The sequence below is a fragment of the Carassius carassius genome, chromosome 2 (assembly GCF_963082965.1).
Source record: "Carassius carassius chromosome 2, fCarCar2.1, whole genome shotgun sequence".
In the NCBI taxonomy this organism is placed as follows: Eukaryota; Metazoa; Chordata; class Actinopteri; order Cypriniformes; family Cyprinidae; genus Carassius; species Carassius carassius.
This window is the reverse complement of record NC_081756.1, coordinates 17,497,650-17,517,396: the sequence shown is the minus strand read 5'-3', so window position 1 is coordinate 17,517,396 and position 19,747 is coordinate 17,497,650. Positions and strand designations below refer to the sequence as shown.

At 40.0% G+C, this 19,747-nt stretch overlaps 3 protein-coding genes and 1 long non-coding RNA gene across 4 annotated transcripts in view; 1 reads left to right on the top strand and 3 right to left on the bottom strand.

The window, feature by feature from the left end:
• Nucleotides 1-3,150: 3,150 nt before the first annotated feature.
• Nucleotides 3,151-14,263, top strand: LOC132104810 (uncharacterized). Its single transcript, XR_009423611.1, has 3 exons — nt 3,151-3,177; nt 13,600-13,795; nt 13,913-14,263. It is a non-coding gene; the product is annotated as an uncharacterized LOC132104810 (long non-coding RNA).
• On the bottom strand, nt 3,258-5,817 carry LOC132104817 (transmembrane protein with metallophosphoesterase domain-like). Its single transcript, XM_059510351.1, has 5 exons — nt 4,983-5,817; nt 4,535-4,645; nt 4,285-4,450; nt 4,036-4,175; nt 3,258-3,938 (listed from the first exon to the last, which is right to left on the bottom strand). The coding sequence occupies exons 1-5, from the start codon at nt 5,692-5,694 to the stop codon at nt 3,748-3,750; spliced, it is 1,320 nt and encodes a 439-aa protein (XP_059366334.1). The 5' UTR covers nt 5,695-5,817; the 3' UTR covers nt 3,258-3,747.
• LOC132104802 (metallothionein B-like) lies at nt 7,224-7,833 on the bottom strand. Its single transcript, XM_059510339.1, has 3 exons — nt 7,692-7,833; nt 7,528-7,593; nt 7,224-7,447 (listed from the first exon to the last, which is right to left on the bottom strand). The coding sequence occupies exons 1-3, from the start codon at nt 7,714-7,716 to the stop codon at nt 7,347-7,349; spliced, it is 192 nt and encodes a 63-aa protein (XP_059366322.1). The 5' UTR covers nt 7,717-7,833; the 3' UTR covers nt 7,224-7,346.
• Nucleotides 8,039-19,747, bottom strand: part of LOC132104794 (guanine nucleotide-binding protein G(o) subunit alpha-like) — a 13,758-nt gene continuing 2,049 nt past the window's right edge. Inside the window, exons 3-8 of the mRNA XM_059510333.1 lie at nt 19,676-19,747; nt 17,764-17,924; nt 17,503-17,631; nt 16,656-16,785; nt 10,056-10,209; nt 8,039-9,967 (exon numbers count right to left, since the gene is read on the bottom strand). The exon at nt 19,676-19,747 is cut by the window's right edge and continues 70 nt beyond it. Of these exons, the coding sequence (XP_059366316.1) occupies nt 9,780-9,967; nt 10,056-10,209; nt 16,656-16,785; nt 17,503-17,631; nt 17,764-17,924; nt 19,676-19,747 (834 nt within the window). The 3' untranslated portion in view covers nt 8,039-9,779. The remainder of the gene's footprint in view (nt 9,968-10,055; nt 10,210-16,655; nt 16,786-17,502; nt 17,632-17,763; nt 17,925-19,675) is intronic.

Here is a 19,747-nt window from a genome sequence, read left to right as displayed (position 1 = left end):
ACTGCAAGAGGAAAGTGACTCTCCGACTGCGAAAAGTGGGTCTCCGGCTGCGTGAGGAAAGTGAGTTCTTCGCTGAGGAAAGTGAGTTGCTCTCTGCGTGAGGAAAAGTGAGTCGTTCGCTGCGTGACTGGTGAGGAAAGTGAATCGTTCGCTACGAGAGGAAAGTGAGTCGTTCGCTGCGTGATTTCAAAGGACATTTAAACCATCTCTGATTTTTATTATATCGTGTTATATTGTTATTGGACATACTGTAACTATGCTTGTAATCGTTATACAAATTCGTGTTCTTTATGCCCGCGATGGATACGCGGAAGTGAGCGCATATTGGATAGTTTACATATTCTAATGTTCCAGATATAATTGTTTGCGCTCTGCTTTAACACTGGGTTTTGTTAGACATAAACCATAAATATTTGACTGAAACTTGTCTATTAAAATCTGTTTGCATGATTTTTAACTTTGAAATATTTTAACTGTTTTAACTCATTTTGGCGTCACTTTGACAGCGAATAACTTTACATCTGAGGCGTTTAAAGACTCCATTTATCCATTATTTATTTCTAAAGATACATGACAATGTATAAAGGGCTCCATTTCCTTCTATGTTACATTATGGCCCCGTAGAAACAGTTTTTGTAAAAATAGGCTAACCATTGCGTCATAACCACTTGACTCTCTGTCGCACAGTAGAGAAATTACCGTACAGACAGGAGGAGAAGCTCGCAGGCAATCGGGGAGACGTCGAGAGAAGCCCATAGATATAGAGTCCATAAAAGCAACGGGACAAAATATTTCAGAATACTTACTCCTGCTCACTCACGCCAAAGAACTCCCCGCTCAAGCTCGCCGTCTCTGCAAGATTAACGATGGCAGTTTGCACGCACAGCTACTAGAAGATTTACATCTGTCAGACAGGTTGCTGACATCATCAAGCTTAGTTTGAGTCTGCGGGTCAGAAACATAAGTGCTAAAAATCGCTAAAAATGGGCTTCACTTGTCTCAATTGAGGTCCAATGGGGTCGCTGTGTCCATTTCTTTTACTGTCTATGGAGAAAACACGGAGGAACATTGTGCTTCGGGAGTCACCCATCACGAGAACGACGGCTCGATACTGGCACATGCGGTGACATGCGCCTTTATGGCTCTGGCGGATGGTGGTATTGAAGTGTATGCGCCAGAATGGAAGCACGTGTCTCGTTGACCCATCATACTCAGAGGAATATGAGAGCTGGCAGGAGGGTTACGGGGAGGACCAGGGTTGTGTCACCGTGGCTCTGCTTCCCAATTTGAATCAAGTGTCTAGTCTGACCGCGGACGAAGAGATGCGGGAAGACACAATGGTCAATGCTGTAAAAAGCTGCATGGACGGCTGTCACAAGCTATATCCGGTGCTACAGCGAACTCTGACGCGGGCTGTGAAGAAAAAAGCTCCTCCACCCGAGAAATAGGCTTTTACCGTATTTTACCTGAGTATAAGTCACATCAGTCCAAAAATACGTCATGATGAGGAAAAAAACATATATAAGTCGCACTGGACTATAAGTCGCATTTATTTAGAACCAAGAACAAAGAGAAAACATTACTGTCTACAGTCGCGAGAGGGCGCTCTATGTCTTCAGTGTACATAGACTACAGGAGCACCTGAGCAGTAGAGCTGTAATTGGAAGGTGAAATAAAGAAATAAAATAAGTCCTCTGTAACATCGTAACATCTCAGTGCTCTAAACAGTCATATGCATATTTAGCCTATAAATAGACCAACGCATGAATAAAAACGAGTCTTTTTTAACAAATTAAATTAACATACATTTTAAATTTAGATGGGTATTTGGCAATAACGAAATTAAGATAAAGGCTGAGCCGGATTTGCTTCGCCACTAGCAGCTAACATTTAATATTAGCGTATACTCTGTCCACATTATGCATTTAAAGCTGAAGTAGGTAACTTTTGTAAAAATGTATTTGTGAAACCTGTCATTATGTCCTGACAGTAGAATATGAGACAGATAATCTGTGAAAAAATCAAACTTCTCTGTCTCCTCCCAGTGGTCCTATTGCCATTTGCAGAAATACACCACTCCCGGTAAGAAACAACCAATCAGAGCTGCGGTCCGTAACTTTTTTTGGTGTTCAAGATTTACAAAATGTATATAATAAGCGAGTACACCATGAATACATTTTCCAAACCGTGTTTTTAGCCTGTCCTGAATCACTAGGGTACAGCTATAATAAGTGTTTATATTCGGACTATTTTACATTGCTTCAGGGGTACCGCGGCGGAGTAACCCGGTACCTTTGTGATTCTTCATAGACATAAACAAAGAGAAGTAGCTCCGGCTACAATGTTCTTCCGCAAGACGCAAGCAGTTCTGTTTATTACGGACTGCAGCTTTAAGACTCAATGAATATTTAGTTATCATTTGAAAAACCATTACTACAGAGATTAAGCTAAGCCTACATGTTTTTGTGGAGGAAAATTATTGAATCCACTGTAGATGGATTCAGCGCGTTCCTGCGCTCACTGATGGTGCGTCATTATTTACTCATTATTCTCATTATAAACATGGTCAAAACTTTTCCACACCTCAGACTTTGCTTTAGTTGCTGGTGCAACCAAAACATAATCGCCAGAGGCAAGCCTCCGTTACACCTACTCAGCATCCATTTTCACATCTTTCTCGTGCTAATCGAAACACAGCACATGACCGCTCGTTTACCTCACAAACCGGAGTGCAAGCCCGCGCCCGCGTAAGATGATATAAATTAAGCCCGAACCTGACCGAACCCATCGGGTTCGGGCAAAGATCTTCAGCTCTACTGAGCAGCATAGAGCGCCCTCTCGCGGCTGGAGACGGTAATGTTTTCTATTGGTTCATTTCTCTCGGTTCATTTCAAATTAATTTTGATAAATAAAACGCACCTGACTATAAGTCGCAGGACCAGCCAAACTATGAAAAAAAGTGTGACTTATAGTCTGGAAAATACTGTACTTGACTTGGTCCTAAAGTTGTGTTTCAAGGAAAATAAAACTAAAAGTGAATATATATTTTTTCTATATGCATTTCTTATCATACTTAAAAATGCAACATGCAATACAAATGAAATAAAATTATCTGCAGTTTCAAATATATTTTCTTTTATTTCTTCATTACCACAAGTATTGCTGGTTATGTATGCAGTAAGTATGATTGCAAATAAATAAAACATGTAGTTCACAAGGCATTTAAAAAAAAACTAGATGCATTTTGAGACTGATGCTTTGGTGTAGTAGTAACCTTTAATCAAAAGATTTGCCACAACAAGATGGTTTATGAAATCCCTGATTGACTCATAAATGTGACAGTCAAAACAGTGCACTGAATAATTTTGATTATGTTATGAATGTAATAAAACAGATGAAAGGGGCCAGAGTAAAACAGTACAAATACAAAGTAATTTAAAAACTGGCACTTGAATGAATATTCAAATATTAAAGTGCTTGGATTTTTAGTATGTTTTGGCAAACAACTTACAAAATTACATTAAAAAAAAGATGGCTAAATGTGTCTCATTCTCTAGTAAAACAGACCTGTTGTAAGATTGCTCAAGTAAATCATAGTGCAAACTGTACAATATATTTTAACTGATATATTGCATAATTATGCATACATTACTATGTAATACATGTTAACTGTTTATATCACAGCATGCAGGGTAATGTATGAATGAGATTGTGTGTTTAATCCCTGCACTGCACTCTGTGAGGCTCTCAAATACGTTTCAATATAATGTTTGTAATTTCTGAACGGCTTGCAATTCTCATTGGAATGCCATAATAACCGGTTCCAGGGGTCACGTAGACCATAGTGTGTTCAGAGACACGGTAGAGTCCACAGAAAAACGGATTCATCAGGAATGCCAGGATGGTGAGGGGAAAGAGCTGACCAGCGTGTGTGTGACCTACACAAATGCAAAAGGGAGTTCAGTAGAGGACAGAAGTTAAGCTTTAGCAGCATACTCCTAGATTTTCACTTTACAAAAACTGATATTTACAGACCTGAGAGTACCAGACTGATGTCTGGTCGTTGCTGGAGGGCCTGTTTGGCAGCATGAGGCTGATGTGCAAGAAGAATAATAGGGCTCTCTGCACTGCAGCCACTAAGAGCTTTCTCAACATCCATGCCATGGCCTGGGTATCTTTTAACCAAAATAACACCATGAACATGAGCCCAGTACAACGCACACAATTTGCATCAGATTTGTATTTATTCAAATGAGCCTGACAATATCATCACTGTGGACTGACCGTAGCATGCGGGCCTCAAGGTCATCAATGCCAGCAAGGCATATCCAGTCTTGAGTTTGTTCAGGACGAAACACTTTTGCATGGCTGTTGTGAAGAGCCTGAATCCCCATCGAGCGCAAGAGCTCAAACCAGCCTTCAACATCGTTAGTGTAGTAGTCATGATTGCCTGAAAGTCACATAAAAATAAGTGTATAGATGTGCACAAAATGTTTATTTACACCCTTATGGCAAACAGCTAACAAAGACAGACCTGTAGCAAAATAGGAGCCGAGTCGAGCCTTCATCTGTCCCAGTGGTTCTGCAGCAGTCCTCAATCGATTCACCTGAGAGTCAGTCAGGTCACCGACAATCACCACCACATCTATAGCAACAAACACAAGGAGTAAAGTTCAATATCAGGTACAGGTTAAATGGACAGTCCACCCCCAAAAGAATGCATGTACTTTGTTCTGTTGAACATGAAGATTATATATATATATATATATATATATGTGTGTGTGTGTGTGTGTGTGTGTGTGTGTGTGTGTGTGTGTGTGAAGTGAATGGGAATGAATACAACAGGAGAAAGGCAGTCCCACAGGTTTGGAATGACATGAGTGTTGGTAAATGATGGGATAATTTATTTCTTGGGTGGACTATCCCTATAACATCTTACAGATCGTAGTGACAGATAGCATATAATTTATAATTGTAATTACCTGGGTTCAGCTCATTCACCATATTAACAATGCGCTGCAGTTTGGAGCGGCCTACTGTAGGTCCCAGATGTATGTCGGACAGAAGCACCAACCTGAGCCCGTTCAAAGACTCAGGGAGCTTCTCTACTGGGATCTCCACCTCGACTACTCGTGGAGGCTGGGCTGCATTTACCAAGCCATACACTGCCAGTACTGCCGTTACTATCATTGCCAGCACTATATGACTGACTGATCCGCTCGCGACAGCATCCTCTCCACCTCCTCCTCGGCTTCGGGAGAGAAGCCCGCGGAGGCGTTTAAGGCAGCCAAAAACGAACAGGAAGAACAATAAGATGACATAAATGCCCAAACAGGAGAAACTCAGTAATGATAACCAGTGTGGCTCAGTGTCCACGAGGAAAAACATGCAAAGGTAGCTCCCGTGCACCAGAGTAAGAAACAGCAGGACGAGAAGACGCCAACATCTCTGCGGGACAGAAGGTGCACCTCTGGATCCGCACAGCCGCCGCGCCACGCGTTTCCAAATGTAGAGAGAGCCTAGGAGCAGCAGGGAGTTGATGAAGAGGACAAACTGAACGCGAAACAACGAAGCGCGAGTGTTTTTGTCAACCTTCTCTGAGATTAATGTTCTGGATGTAAGCATAGAGAAAAAAACGACTCCCGACGCGATTCCTACTTTCCACTCGGTGGAGAGGCGCCTGAATCCAAACATACTGACCGGCACGTGCACAGTCTGTGACAACTATACTGCGGTCATTCTTATGACACTATAACTTATAAGAACGATAAAAGAGTTTCCCATACTTGTCAATTCACGGTGCATTCTAGTAATAAAAATAGCATTCACGGTGCATTCTAGTAATAAAAATAGCGAGTCATTCTCTCACATGTAAGAGAGAACAACACAAAACTACTTCCGTAGACAAAGACGAGCGATGGCTGCTATGATAACAACATGAAGAATACTGTTGTGATTCGCGGTTTCCGACTAGAAAGGTCATACAAACATTGCTACATACTTAAGGTATATAAACGTCCACTATATAATTCGCGATCGTGCAAAACAAATTAAATATAAACACGTCCGTTATTTGACAGCGTCTACTACTTCTGGCCTTTCTGAGTGACAGGTGTGTGCGGTAATATCATTGGCTCGTCACATTGCAGAGGCGTGGCTAATGTTACGCTCTAATTCTGATTGGAAAGGATCTCAGGATTATTAACACTAATATTTTGAGTAATTTAGGCCTATTTGCAACTTATTTATACTAAAAAACATTTCCTGCGGTAGTTTGTGCTTTTGTAATCAAAACAAAACATTTTGATTTAATTATAATGATGATAAAAATTATAATGGGATAACTTTATATACACGCAAATGTGAAATTCTTGAACGAAAAATGTCAGGTTGTCTTTCATAAAAGGATATAGACAGGAATAAAAATGTTTGGTTTGTGTAAGTGCCACTGAAGTGGAGATTTATGACTCAATTTTGGAGAAAAAAAACTAATTTTGAGAAAACGTACTTTAAAAATATGTACTGTAATTTAAATATATTGACACAAATAGATAAAGTGCTATAAAAGAAAAAGACCGAAATCTAAAAATTGACAGGTGCATGAAAAAACTTGTTTTTGGCTGCAGTGTCTCCCCTTAATGTCACACCTAATACTTAATACTCACACCCCTGGTTTCATAAGCTTAGTCCCAGACTAAAATGTAAGTCTGAGCTGTTTCAAGGGAAAGAATCTTGCACTGATCTTAAAATATGCACCCTTGTTTTGTTTTTCTAAGGCATGTTCATAAAATTACTTGAACTATGGCCTTGTGAAACCAAGCCACAGTGTCAAATGTATACATGCAAAACTGCATTTAAATTGTAGGAATTGGGTCTCTCACAAGGGGATCATAATATATTAATTATCTTGGCATCAATAAGTTTGAACCCCCTGGTCAAACTAAAGCAGAAAGCACACACTTTATATATATTTATGAATGTTCATAAGCATAACACCTTGTGTGCAGGCTACAGTTCAAACCTCTTTCCTTTTAGTCCTGTAACATTGGCAGAATTCTACAAATTTGTGTTTCTTTATTGGCAACGGGATGGTCAGTTTTTACAATTTATGCATTCTATTATTTTGTATATTGTGGTGTATTTGTGTACGTGAGCTATTACAGATGTTAACGTTTTTAAACTACATGTATCCTGGAAGTATGGATGAGAAATAACATTAAAACTCAAAGTACATCCTTTAATTTAATCAATAATCACAACAAATGCGGGAGTACACGAAAGATTTGTTGTATATTAATATCATTATTAATGGAGCACAGTGTTGCAGCAGCACATATCCCAGATTTTCATTTGCAGCAGTGTGTGTCGCACGATTTCTCCTTGTCCTTGCATGCGCTCTCGCAGTCCTTTGTTCCCTTACTGCAATCAGATGGACAACTGCCGCAACCTACCGGGTCGAAAAGGGGGAAATGATTTAATTCTGTAGAATCATGTTTAATAATCCAAAGTATTAGTTATTCGACTCACTTTTCTTGCTATGTACGCACTTGCAGTTGGTGCATTTGCAGTTTTGCCCGCAGTTACAAGATCCAGCTACAACACAGATGGTATTTTAAATTTCCCGAAGATGCGTGCGCGAGTCACCATATATTTTCTTGCTATAATTACACATGTTTGGTTTATATACTTACATTTAGAACAGTCACACTTGTCCATTTTGGCACGATAATTCCAATTAATGTACGATGTTTTCGTGGAAAAATCTGGTAGAAATAAATGGAACCGCTCCTTCGTGCGTCACAATCACGTGAGAACGTCATGTGAAATGTGTGAGCGCAGTGATGGATGAATTTGGGATCTAATTCAGTATTACGTGGGCATCAGATAAAGATAAAAGTGAAGTCAGGCATAAAATAATTCTTATATTTCACACTGATCTTATTTTATGTATTTATATACGCAGTCCAGTTCTTAATAACTGCAGGTTAAACTAGACTAACCATGTTAAACGAGGAATAAATCAGTACACAGCCAGTAGTTGGTGCTGAAGTGTTTTCTTTTTTTAATGTAAACATTTCATTGGTCGGTTAGAACACTAAACCCAGCAGTACAGTGCAGTATGACCCCAAGGGAGGAAAAGAGGACATTCAATGCACCAAAAAAAAAACCTTCCACAGCAGAGAAAATGAGGACCAAAATCTGGGTTAAGTAACAGGTCATGGTTGAATAAAGAGTGTGCTTGCATTACACATGCGCACACTTCTGTACACACTCTCACACGTCATTATGTCATCAGTTAAAGAGACTGAGATAAAAAGAAGCAATAGCTCATTCGTCCAGTAATTCAGTTATATATGAATCCGAATTACTATCTCAAAGGGATACTCCACCTCAAAATTAAAATTTTGTCATTAATCCATTACCCCCATGTCATTCCAAACCTGTAAAAGCTTAGTTCATCTTGGGAACACAATTTAAGATATTTTGGATGAAAACCGGGAGGCCTGTGACTGTCCCATTCACTGCCAAGTAAAATACACTGTCAAGGTCCAGAAAAGTACGAAAGACTTCGTCAGAATAGTCCATCTGCCATCAGTGGTTCAATCTGAATTTTATGAAGTGACGAGAATACTGCATGTACATGAAGAAAGGAGACAAATTGTGAATAAAGTCATTATTTTTGTTTTCTTTGTGTACAAACAGTATTCTCGTCACTTCATAATGTTACGGTTGAACCCCTGATGGCAGATGGACTATTCTGATTATGTCTTTCATACTTTTCTGGACCTTTACAGTGTATTTTACTTGACAGTGAATGGGACAGTCACAAGTCTAACAGTTTTCATCCAAAATATCTTAAATTGTGTTCCAAAGACAAACAAAGTTTTTATGGGTTTGGAACGACATGGGGGTAAGTGATTAATGACAAAATTTTCATTTTGGGGTGGAGAATCCCTTTAATATTTACGCTGCTCTCCATCTAAAGTCTGTAAGCTAGTATGTTTGTATTCATAGCCTGACACTGATAGGGTGCACAAAGTGTGGGGCGATACAAAATATGTAAATAGTTATATAAATCAATAAACTACAGAATAATTTATACAGAAATGAACAACTGAAAAGATTTGGAACTATTTGTGCTCATGTTGAGTGAGAATGTTGTCAACATCACACTTTGTAAGAGGCTTCATTTGCTGAAAGGCATTTTATTGCACAGTCTGAAGCCAGTGAGCAGAGACCCAAAAAGGGGTGATGCCAGGTCCAAAACAACTTTGGACTTAAGAGCTGCCCCTGGACAACATTCAGTTTCTGAAATGACATTCAGCTCTTCTAAATGATTCACCATATATCTTGCTCTCAGTCACTCAATATTTTTAGACCTTTAGCCTGCAAGAGTCACTGATCCTTCTGGGACTCTGAGATCATTTTAATAGATTATGCCAGCACTTAGAAGTGTTTTACACAGCAGAGAACCTTTGTGTGTTATCAACTGGCAAACACTCTCACTCGTTATGACTTCCACTCACACACATGCACTCAGGCTTAAAGCATCTATGCCCGACCAAACACTAATATTTTTACTATACATGCACACCCATACAGTATTTACTCCAGCAATTTACTGACAAACTACATAGGAAAATAAGGTATAAATATTCTGAACAAAAGACAAAAATTGATAGAGTGAAATAAAATAAGGGAGTGCCTTGGCCAAAATCACAGGGGTGTCAGTTCAGTCACTTGTTACCATTTCGAAGCGTAACAAGTGGAGTCGGAGCTCAGTAGAGGCCACAACCACGCAGGTTATTGGCGATGATGATGTCAGTGACAGCATCAAAGACCACTTGGATATTTCCTGTGTCTGTAGCGCAGGTTAGATGACAGTAGATTTCTTTATTAGGAGAGCGATTTTTACTTTCAAACTGAACCTGTATATATGAAGTAGCGGCTTCGAATGTATTTGGGCCTGCAGGAAAGATGAAGAAATGATGGACTTAGTTTTTCTATTTTATATCTGTAAATTTCTTATGTACATGTGTGCATAGCTTTTGTACCTGTGTATTCTGGGAAGCAGATAGTCAGTGGAGATTTTGCAATCTTTTCTCCAAAAAGATCCTTCTTATTTAGGAAAAGGATGATGGATGTGTCAACAAAGAACTTATTGTTACATATAGAGTCAAAGAGCGTCAGAGACTCATGCATACGGTTCTGCAGAGAAGAAAGAAAAAAAAGGTCATCAAACACATTTTGGACTTACATTTTTAGACTGCATAATTAGCAAACTTTTAAAATCTATTTCTCATTATATTACATTTTATTATATTTTTTTCACAGAGTCAACAACATCCACAGCACCAGAACCCTACACTCCACCCACAGTCACAGAGTTCTGATCACCTGCACCTGTCACATCCAATCAGCACAGACTATATAAACCACTCACCTCAGTTCACTGTTGTCTGGTCTCATTGTTTCTACCGGAATGCTTCCCAACCACTTACTTGCATGGACTTACCTTCTTCCATCCGATATTCTGCATCCAACCTCAGAACCCATCTCACCAACACCAGTTCATCCAAACCTGCTAAGATCATACTGTTATTCACTGAAATACCTCAGCATTGCTCTGTTGACCAATCACTCACCTGCTATCCACGTCTATCTGTCAAAACCTGCAATAAAGATTTTGTTTGGATGACCTTGTTGCCTTCTGTTTTATGATAGAAGACCAAACCAAACATGCAATGTTCCAGCGATGCACACAACCCTTTCAACAATCCTTTTGCTTACTTGGTTCAAGCTCTCTGTCAAGCACTTAAACCACCCGTCACCACTTCTTCACTGTCTGCCTCTGCCAGTCCCATGGACTGACCAGCGAGCTACTCAGGAGAGGCGAAGGATTGCAGCGGATTCCTAGGGATTCCTTCTACAAGTTGAAAATGCAGCCGCGACTATTTGCGTACAATCGTCACAAGATTGCATGGATAATTTCCTTGTTATCTGGACAAGCTTTGCAGTGTCAATGTGCTATGTGGGATGCCAATGGACCAGTTATCAACTTGCTGATGGCATTTACCATGCATTTTAAAGACATCTTCTGACAGACCGCTAGGACTTTCTTTATGCATGATCAACTCTACCGGCACCATCAAGGGAGATCTTCGGTTTCAGTTTTGCACTCTGGCAGCCGTCAGACCTCCATGCTCAGCAATGAGTGCTATCCATATAACACCTTGAATCCTAGATGGCCTGTTCAGATGTTCTAACAATGAAGTTAGAACTGTTTGGCTAACTGTATCAGGACTGTATCAAGTTAAAAGAACAACCTTCAAGTCTGTTTAACATAAATCAACTCATTCTTCTTCTCATGTCGATGTATGCTCCATGTCCATTTAGACTCCTGACAGCTCCAAACCACAAAAAGATTCCTCCAGAACACTGGACATTCCAGGATGTCTTCAAAAAGTAACAGGCAACCAAACTACACCCACATTTGCAATGGGCCTGTACGATCGATTTGCTGCCTGGGGTTACATTTACACCTAGCAAAGTCTACCACGTTGTCCATCCCAGAACAAAAGGCCATAGAGGAGTATATCGAGGAGGCTTCTCAAGGAAGAATGTATCCGTCCATCCACTTCCCCTGCCACTTCAAGTTTCTACTTTGTGGGAAAGAAGGACGGAGGCTTGCACTCCTGCACTGACTACCATGCTCTCAACTCCCAGATGGTCAAGTTCTTGTACCCTCTTCCTCTGGTCCCAGCAGCCCTGGAGCAATTATGGATAGCTCGCATCTTCACGAAGTTGGACCTGCAGGACACTACGAATATCTTGTTATGACATATGGACTGTCCAACTCACCCTCAGTCTTCCAGGGATTTATGAACAAGGTGTTCTGGGAATTCCTTCATCGCTTCGTCATCATCTACATTGATGATAAGCTCATCTATTCCTGAAACCAGGCCAAACATCGCCAACATGTGACGCAGGTCCTACAGAAACTTAGAGAATTCCACATGTACCTTAAGCTCGAGAAATTTGAGTTTCACTGTGACACCGTCCATTTCCTTGGCTATGTAATCAACCAACACAGCATTCACATGGACCAGAGGAAGGTACAGGCAGTAGAGAATTGCCCACAACCCATATCCATCAAGGAACTACAATGCTTCTTGGGGTTTGCAAACTTCTACAGGAAGTTCATCAACAACTTCCTGTAGTGCATCAACAAGATCTGCTCACCTTTAACCTCCTTGATGAAACATGGGGCCAGGTCTCTGCACTGGAACTCTAATGCAATCAACGTGGGGCCAAGCCTTCTGTGTCACTCATACCCAAGTGCATCCCAATCCAGAACTGCTCTTAGTCATCAAGGTTTATGCATCCACTACCGCTGTAGGAGCTGTTTTGTCTCAGCGGCAGGGTGAGCCTCCCAAACTGCATCCATGTGCCAAGAAGCTGTCCCCCACGTAGCGCAACTATGAAAATGATAACCGCAAAATGCTGGCCATCAAACTTGTCTTAGAAGAGAAGCGCCAATGGCTAGAGGGAGCTTAACATCCTTTTGAGGTCATCACTGACAACTGTAATCTTGAGTATCTTCCTGGAAGAAACTCATGTACATACATCACTGGGCTCTGGACACCCAGGCAGCCAGCAAACCCTCTCCCTCATTAGCAATCACTACTGGTGGCCCAATATGGCCCAGGTCTCCTGATTTGTCAAAAGATGCTTAGTCTGTGTCCATATCCAAGGTCCCTTGCCACCTACCTGAGGAAAAGCTGGTCCCTCTCCCTTTACATAACAGGGCATGGTGACACATTGGAGTTGATTTCATCATTGACACACCTTTTTCGGCTTCTCACACATGTCCTCTTCATTGTAGACTGCTTCTCCAAAGTGTGCAAATTGATTAATTTGAAAGGACTACCCACTGCTTTGAAACAGCTGGAAGAGAGTTTTGTCATCTTGGGATCCCCGAAGATATCTTCTTTGTCCCTGAACCTCTTTTCATCTCCCGAGTGTGTAATGCCTTATTCCAGTTACTCTGAGTCACTGTCAACTTAACATCAGGATATCATCTGCAGTCCGGCAGCCAGACTGAGAGGAAGATGCAAGAAATTGAGAGACACCTGCGATCTTATTATCATAAACATCAAGACAGCTGGAGCAGTTACCTTCCATGGGCCGAATATGCACAGAACCCCCTGCTTCAAGCCACCACCGGATTAAAACCCGTCCAGTGCATACTCGGCTATCAACTGGCCCTGTTTCCCTGGTGAGCCTTCTGATGTTCCAGCTGTCCACCATTGGTTCCAGGAGAGCAAGTGTATTTGGGACTCAGCTCACATCCACATGCAGAGGGCAGTTCAGAGCCACAAGAGCCAGGTCGACGCTAGAAGATCAGCAACACCCCAGTATCATCCAGTACAGAAGATCGACTGACCTGTCCCTACTACGTCCATCCATTCACAATCCAGAGGCAGATCAATGAACTCCCACAGAGGCTTAACCTTCCTCCTCACTACAGAATTTCACCATCTTTTCATGTATCCCTGTTGAAACCATATACTAATCCTCTTCTTGCTTCCTTTACAGGGTCTGGTGCTGATGATGTACCTCCTCCTCCTCCAACAGATTCTTCGGATGAGAACATTTACAGAATCAACATCACCCTAGACTCCAGATGATGGGGCTGCCACCTAGAGTACCTCGTAGACTAGGAGGGGTAAGGCCCAGAGTAAAGATCTTGGGTTGCCCATGATGACATACTAGTCCCATCTCTGCTTCTTGAGTTCCACACAAATCAACCCGATCATCCAGCACAGAGAGGCAGAGGCCATCCCCATCGTTGTAGAGCTGCCTGTGAAAGGTGGGTACTGTCACAGAGTCAACAACATTCATAGCACAGGACCCTTACACTCCGCCCACTCGTTCACAGTAACCAGAGGTCTGATTACATGCACCTGTCACATCCAATCAGCACAGACTATACAAACCACTCACCTCAGTTCACTGTTGTCTGGTCTCGGTGTGCCAACCTGAATGCTACCCCACCACTTACTTGCATGGACTTACCTTCTTCCGTCCGATATTCATCTAGATCCAACCTCAGAACCCAGTTCACCAAAACCAGATCATCCAAACCTGCAAAGATCAGACTGTTATTCACTGAAATTCCTCAGCATTGCTCTGTTGACCAATCACTCACCTGCTATTCACGTGTATATGTCAAAACCTGCAATAAACCTTTTGTTTGGATGACCCTGTTGCATTTTTTTATTTTATGACAATTATATTTATATTTATAATTATATATATATATATATATTAATTTTTTATATACAAATTTGCCATTTTTTATAAATATATGTGTGTGTGAATTAAAGTTATATAGTTATATATAACACACATTAAACAACTTTTATAATATACAGTCGTGGCCAAAAGTTTTGAGAATTACATAAATATTAGTTTTCAAAAAGTTTGCTGCTAAACTGCTTTTAGATCTTTGTTTCAGTTGTTTCTGTGATGTACTGAAATATAATTACAAGCACTTCATACGTTTCAAAGGCTTTTATCGACAATTACATGACACTTATGCAAAGAGTCAGTATTTGTAGTGTTGGCCCTTCTTTTTCAGGAACTCTCCAATTCGACTGGGCATGCTGTCAATCAACTTCTGGGCCAAATCCTGACTGATAGCAACCCATTCTTTCATAATCACGTCTTGGAGTTTGTCAGAATTAGTGGGTTTTTGTTTGTCCACCCGCCTCTTGAGGATTGACCTCAATGGGATTAAGATCTGGGGAGTTTCCAGGCCATGGACCCAAAATTTCAACATTCTGGTCCCCGAGCCACTTAGTTATCACTTTTGCCTTATGGCACGGTGCTCCATCGTGCTGGAAAATGCATTGTTCTTCACCAAACTGTTGTTGGATTGTTGGAAGAAGTTGCTGTTGGAGGGTGTTTTGGTACCATTCTTTATTCATGGCTGTGTTTTTGGGCAGAATTGTGAGTGAGCCCACTCCCTTGGATGAGAAGCAACCCCACACATGAATGGTGTCAGGATGATTTACTGTTGGCATGACACAGGACTGATGGTAGCGCTCACCTTTTCTTCTCCGGACAACCCTTTTTCCAGATGCCCCAAACAATCGGAAAGGGGCTTCATCGGAGAATATGACTTTGCCCCAGTCCTCAGCAGTCCATTCACTATACTTTCTGCAGAAGATCAATCTGTCCCTGGTGTTTTTTTTGGAGAGAAGTGGCTTCTTTGCTGCCCTTCTTGACACCAGGCCATCTTCCAAAAGTCTTGGCCTCACTGTGCGTGCAGATGCGCTCACACCTGCCTGCTGCCATTCCTGAGCAAGCTCTGCACTGGTGGCACTCCGATCCCGCAGCTGAATCCTCTTTAGGAGACGATCCTGGCACTTGCTGGACTTTCTTGGACGCCCTGAAGCCTTCTTTACAAGAATTGAACCTCTTTTCTTGAAGTTCTTGATGATCCTATAAGTTGTTGATTTAGGTGCAATCTTAGTAGCCACAATATCCTTGCCTGTGAAGCCATTTTTATGCAACGCAATGATGGCTGCACGCGTTTCTTTGCAGGTCACCATGGTTAACAATGGAAGAACAATGATTTCAAGCATCACCCTCCTTTTAACATGTCAAGTCTGCCATTCTAACCCATTCAGCCTGACATAATGATCTCCAGCCTTGTGCTCGTCAACATTCTCACCTGAGTTAACAAGACGATTACTAAAATGAAAGTGAAAAAGTGAGTGAAGTGACATTCAGCCAAGTATGGTGACCCATACTCAGAATTTGTGCTCTGCATTTAACCCATCCGAAATGCACACACACAGAGCAGTGAACACACACACACACTGTGAGCACACACCCGGAGCAGTGGGCAGCCATTTATGCTGCGGCGCCCGGGGAGCAGTTGGGGGTTCGATGCCTTGCTCAAGGGCACCTAAGTCGTGGTATTGAGGGTGGAGAGAGAACTGTACATTCACTCCCCCCACCCACAATTCCTGCCGGCCCGGGACTCGAACTTACAACCTTTCGATTGGGAGTCCGACTCTCTAACCATTAGGCCACGACTTTCCCTAAATGATCTCAGCAGGTCCTTTAATGACAGCAATGAAATGCAGTGGAAAGGTTTTTTTGGGATTAAGTTAATTTTCATGGCAAAGAAGGACTATGCAATTCATCTGATCACTCTTCATAACATTCTGGAGTATATGCAAATTGCTATTATAAAAACTTAAGCAGCAACTTTTCCAATTTCCAATATTTATGTAATTCTCAAAACTTTTGGCCACGACTGTACATATATATATAGACCATTATATATATTACATCATACATAAGTAAATACACACTCACTCACACACACACACACACTATATATCACACAATATATATACCTTTTAAAGAATAAACTATATACTCATTTTATATATATATTAGGTGATTCAGATCAATTTCAGGTTGACCGTCAAAAAAAATTGTTTTAGATAAAAATGCCAAGATAGAAGAAAAAAATAAAAACAAAACAAACTAATTTACCATTAAATGTCATAATGTGACTATGCAAGCTGTCTAATACCTATATGATCAGGTGTAATCTGGGTGTAGTAGTTTACCGTTGTTTCATCTTCATGGAGCATTTGGTCATATCCACTCAGTGCCACACAAAAGATAATGGCTGTCACATCCTCAAAGCAGTGAATCCATTTTTTCCTCTCTGATCTCTGTCCCCCCACATCAAACAGCCTGGGGACGAAACATCACACACTTTCAGGACATATGTGAAGCCATGTACATGCATGCGTGCACACACACAAGACATACAATACATGTTAAGAAACAAAATAGGTCGACCAAAGATATCATATTTAAACGGTCTAACATACTGAATAAAAATAAATTATTTTCCAATTCCTTATGTCAGTTATTTACAAATAGACTTTGAGGAAAATTATACACATCTTATTTATTTCTGCTTTTTAACATCTAAGTAACTTTTCATTCAACAAATATTCCCAATATATTTTTTATTAAAATTTAAAAAAAAATGTAATTTAAAATGTTTTAATTTAATTTTAAATATAATATATGAGTCAAATCAGATTTGTTTTGTGATTTTTACAATAAACCCAATAAAGCAATACTATATATTGTTTTAACAATAAAGTGTCAAAGCATGTTTCAAAGCAGCTTAACATAAAGTCATACTAATATGTCTTAAAAAATTTTACACTGAGCAGTTTTAGGGTTGGGTGATTTGACAATATGTTGATAATATAAATGATGAACTCGGTTCAGATTCAGCCCTATATATTGACTTACATTATGATATATAGTTTGAAATAAGTTTGATAAGGTATAATAACATGCTTTTAGAAGGCACGGAAAAAACTTCATTTTTTTAATTCCCGATAAATATTGCATTTAACTCACATAAAAGAAACAAAACTACTCAGTAGTTACCTAAAGTTAAGGTTCTTGAAGGAAAAATTTGTCTCAACGATGCCAGTAGTTTTGACTCTGGTTCGGAGAATATCCTGTTCAGTGGGGAGGTAATCTGGAGATCCAACGCGCTGCAAACTGTCTAGGTAACTAAAACACAGAACACCCGGGTGCATTTTTAAATCTGTATTATAATACATAATATGTGTAACATGTGCACATTACATTTGACAGTGACATGCTTGTTGCATCATCTCATGTATGTATGACAGTGGGACTCACTACTGGGCGGAGTCGTTGAGCTGATACTCTCGTGAGCGGCTAAAGCAAGATTGAGTTCCAGCATCAGTCCACAGACGCGTCATGGCAGCCAGCAGTTCTGTTGAAAATGGCTCTGTGTCTTCCATACGACCAACCACATCAAATACAAGCTTAGCATCTGCCTGTAAATACATGAAACATCCTGTTAAATTAATATAAGTGTAGAATGACACCCACTAAATGTTCTTTGCATTGGCAACCATAATGATATTTTATAATTCATATGCACTAGGTGTCACTGTAGCTCAGCGCATCCTCTGAGAAGTGTGGTTTGGGTAATACAAGGTGAGTTCAATCACTAGGAAAATCTAATGCAAACATTAAAGAACACTGTAAAATCAAAACAATTGTATGAAGGTACATTAACATTTGTGAAACTGCCCTGTTGTTTTCTGCCACATTGTATTGTTTTATCAAACCAATTACATTATTAAGATGTTTGGAAAATATGGAAATATATATCAAAATATGGAAAATAATACATAAAATAATACATAAATCATAATACATATAGATAATATGTTTCAAAACAATTCATCTGAATGTTTAATCAAATCACACCACTTGTACTTTATTATATCTGTGGAGTTTTTTATTTTTCATTCATTGAGCTGATCTCCAGGTCTGGCGGTAGCACTTTTAGCTTAGCTTAGCATAGATCATTGAATCTGATTAGACCATTAGCATCTCGCTCGAAAATGACCAAAGAGTTTAGATATTTTTTCTATTTAAAACTTGACTCTTCTGTAGTTACATCGTGTACTAAGACAGACAGAAAATTAAAAGTGGTGATTTTCTAGGCCGATATGGCAAAGTTCCTTGATTATTATGCCGCGTCAGTTCCTAGCAATGGCGGTTTCTCCATTAGGGTGATTGGGCGACGCACCACCAAAGGAAAGGGACGGCTAGCCCTAACGTGCTTTCATCATCGTTCGTAACCTTAACCTGTGCAACGACTGTTTTATACAGTCTATGGGTGGGAACAGTGACATCCAATAATATTTAAAAACTATATTGAATTTTAACAACAAGAAAAAAATGAAAAACTAAAATGAAAAACTACTTTAATATCTTTATCAAATGTGAAAAAAAAACAACAACAACAGAGGAACGGGGACAGCTATGTCTTTGTCAACTGAACTTGATCGACGTCACGGTGAACGTTACCTCGGCGCAGATTAATTCTATGGTGTCATTGACATTGATTCGTCGTAGCAATAAGGATAAATTGGCAATTAAAGAATTAGACCAACCAAGACCAAATTTAAACATCAAACAAGTATCTACAAAGGGCGGTAAGTAGTATAAACGAGGATTTTCAAGGATGTGGTATTCCGCTAATTTACCGCTGCATTTTGTTCCATTGCGAGAACGTGACGGACATCGCATGGACAACTACAGGTGTCACCGACATGTCACCGACATGCATCATCTCTCGGAGAAGGTGAAAAAACACAAAAACGCAAAGATGCATATGGATATTAAGGAGCAGTGTAATATAAGTGCGTAATTTAAGTAAGTGAGTAATTTAAGTAAGCAGTGTAATGTAAGTGAGGAATGTTATATAAATGAGCAGTGGAATATAAGTGTTCAGTGTAATATAAGAGAGTTGTGTAAACAGTGATTTATGTGACTTCAATTATTTCTTATTAAACTGAAATCGAAGTAAAAAGTTTTTTGGAAAAACCACATCCTGGCGTATATATCTAAACTTTTTGGTCATTTTTGAGCAAGATGTTAACGGTCTAATCGGATTCAATGATCTATGCTAAACTAAGCTAAAAGTGCTACCGCCAGATTCCGAATATTTTCAAAAGAATTTGAATGTTCATTTAAATCAGTTCACAAGAGTGTTTTTATGTGATATACATACGTTTCTGTCCTTGTCTGTGTACTCTATACCAAGAGTTTCCATTGCTCGCAAGATGGTGGCGAGACTCTGAAT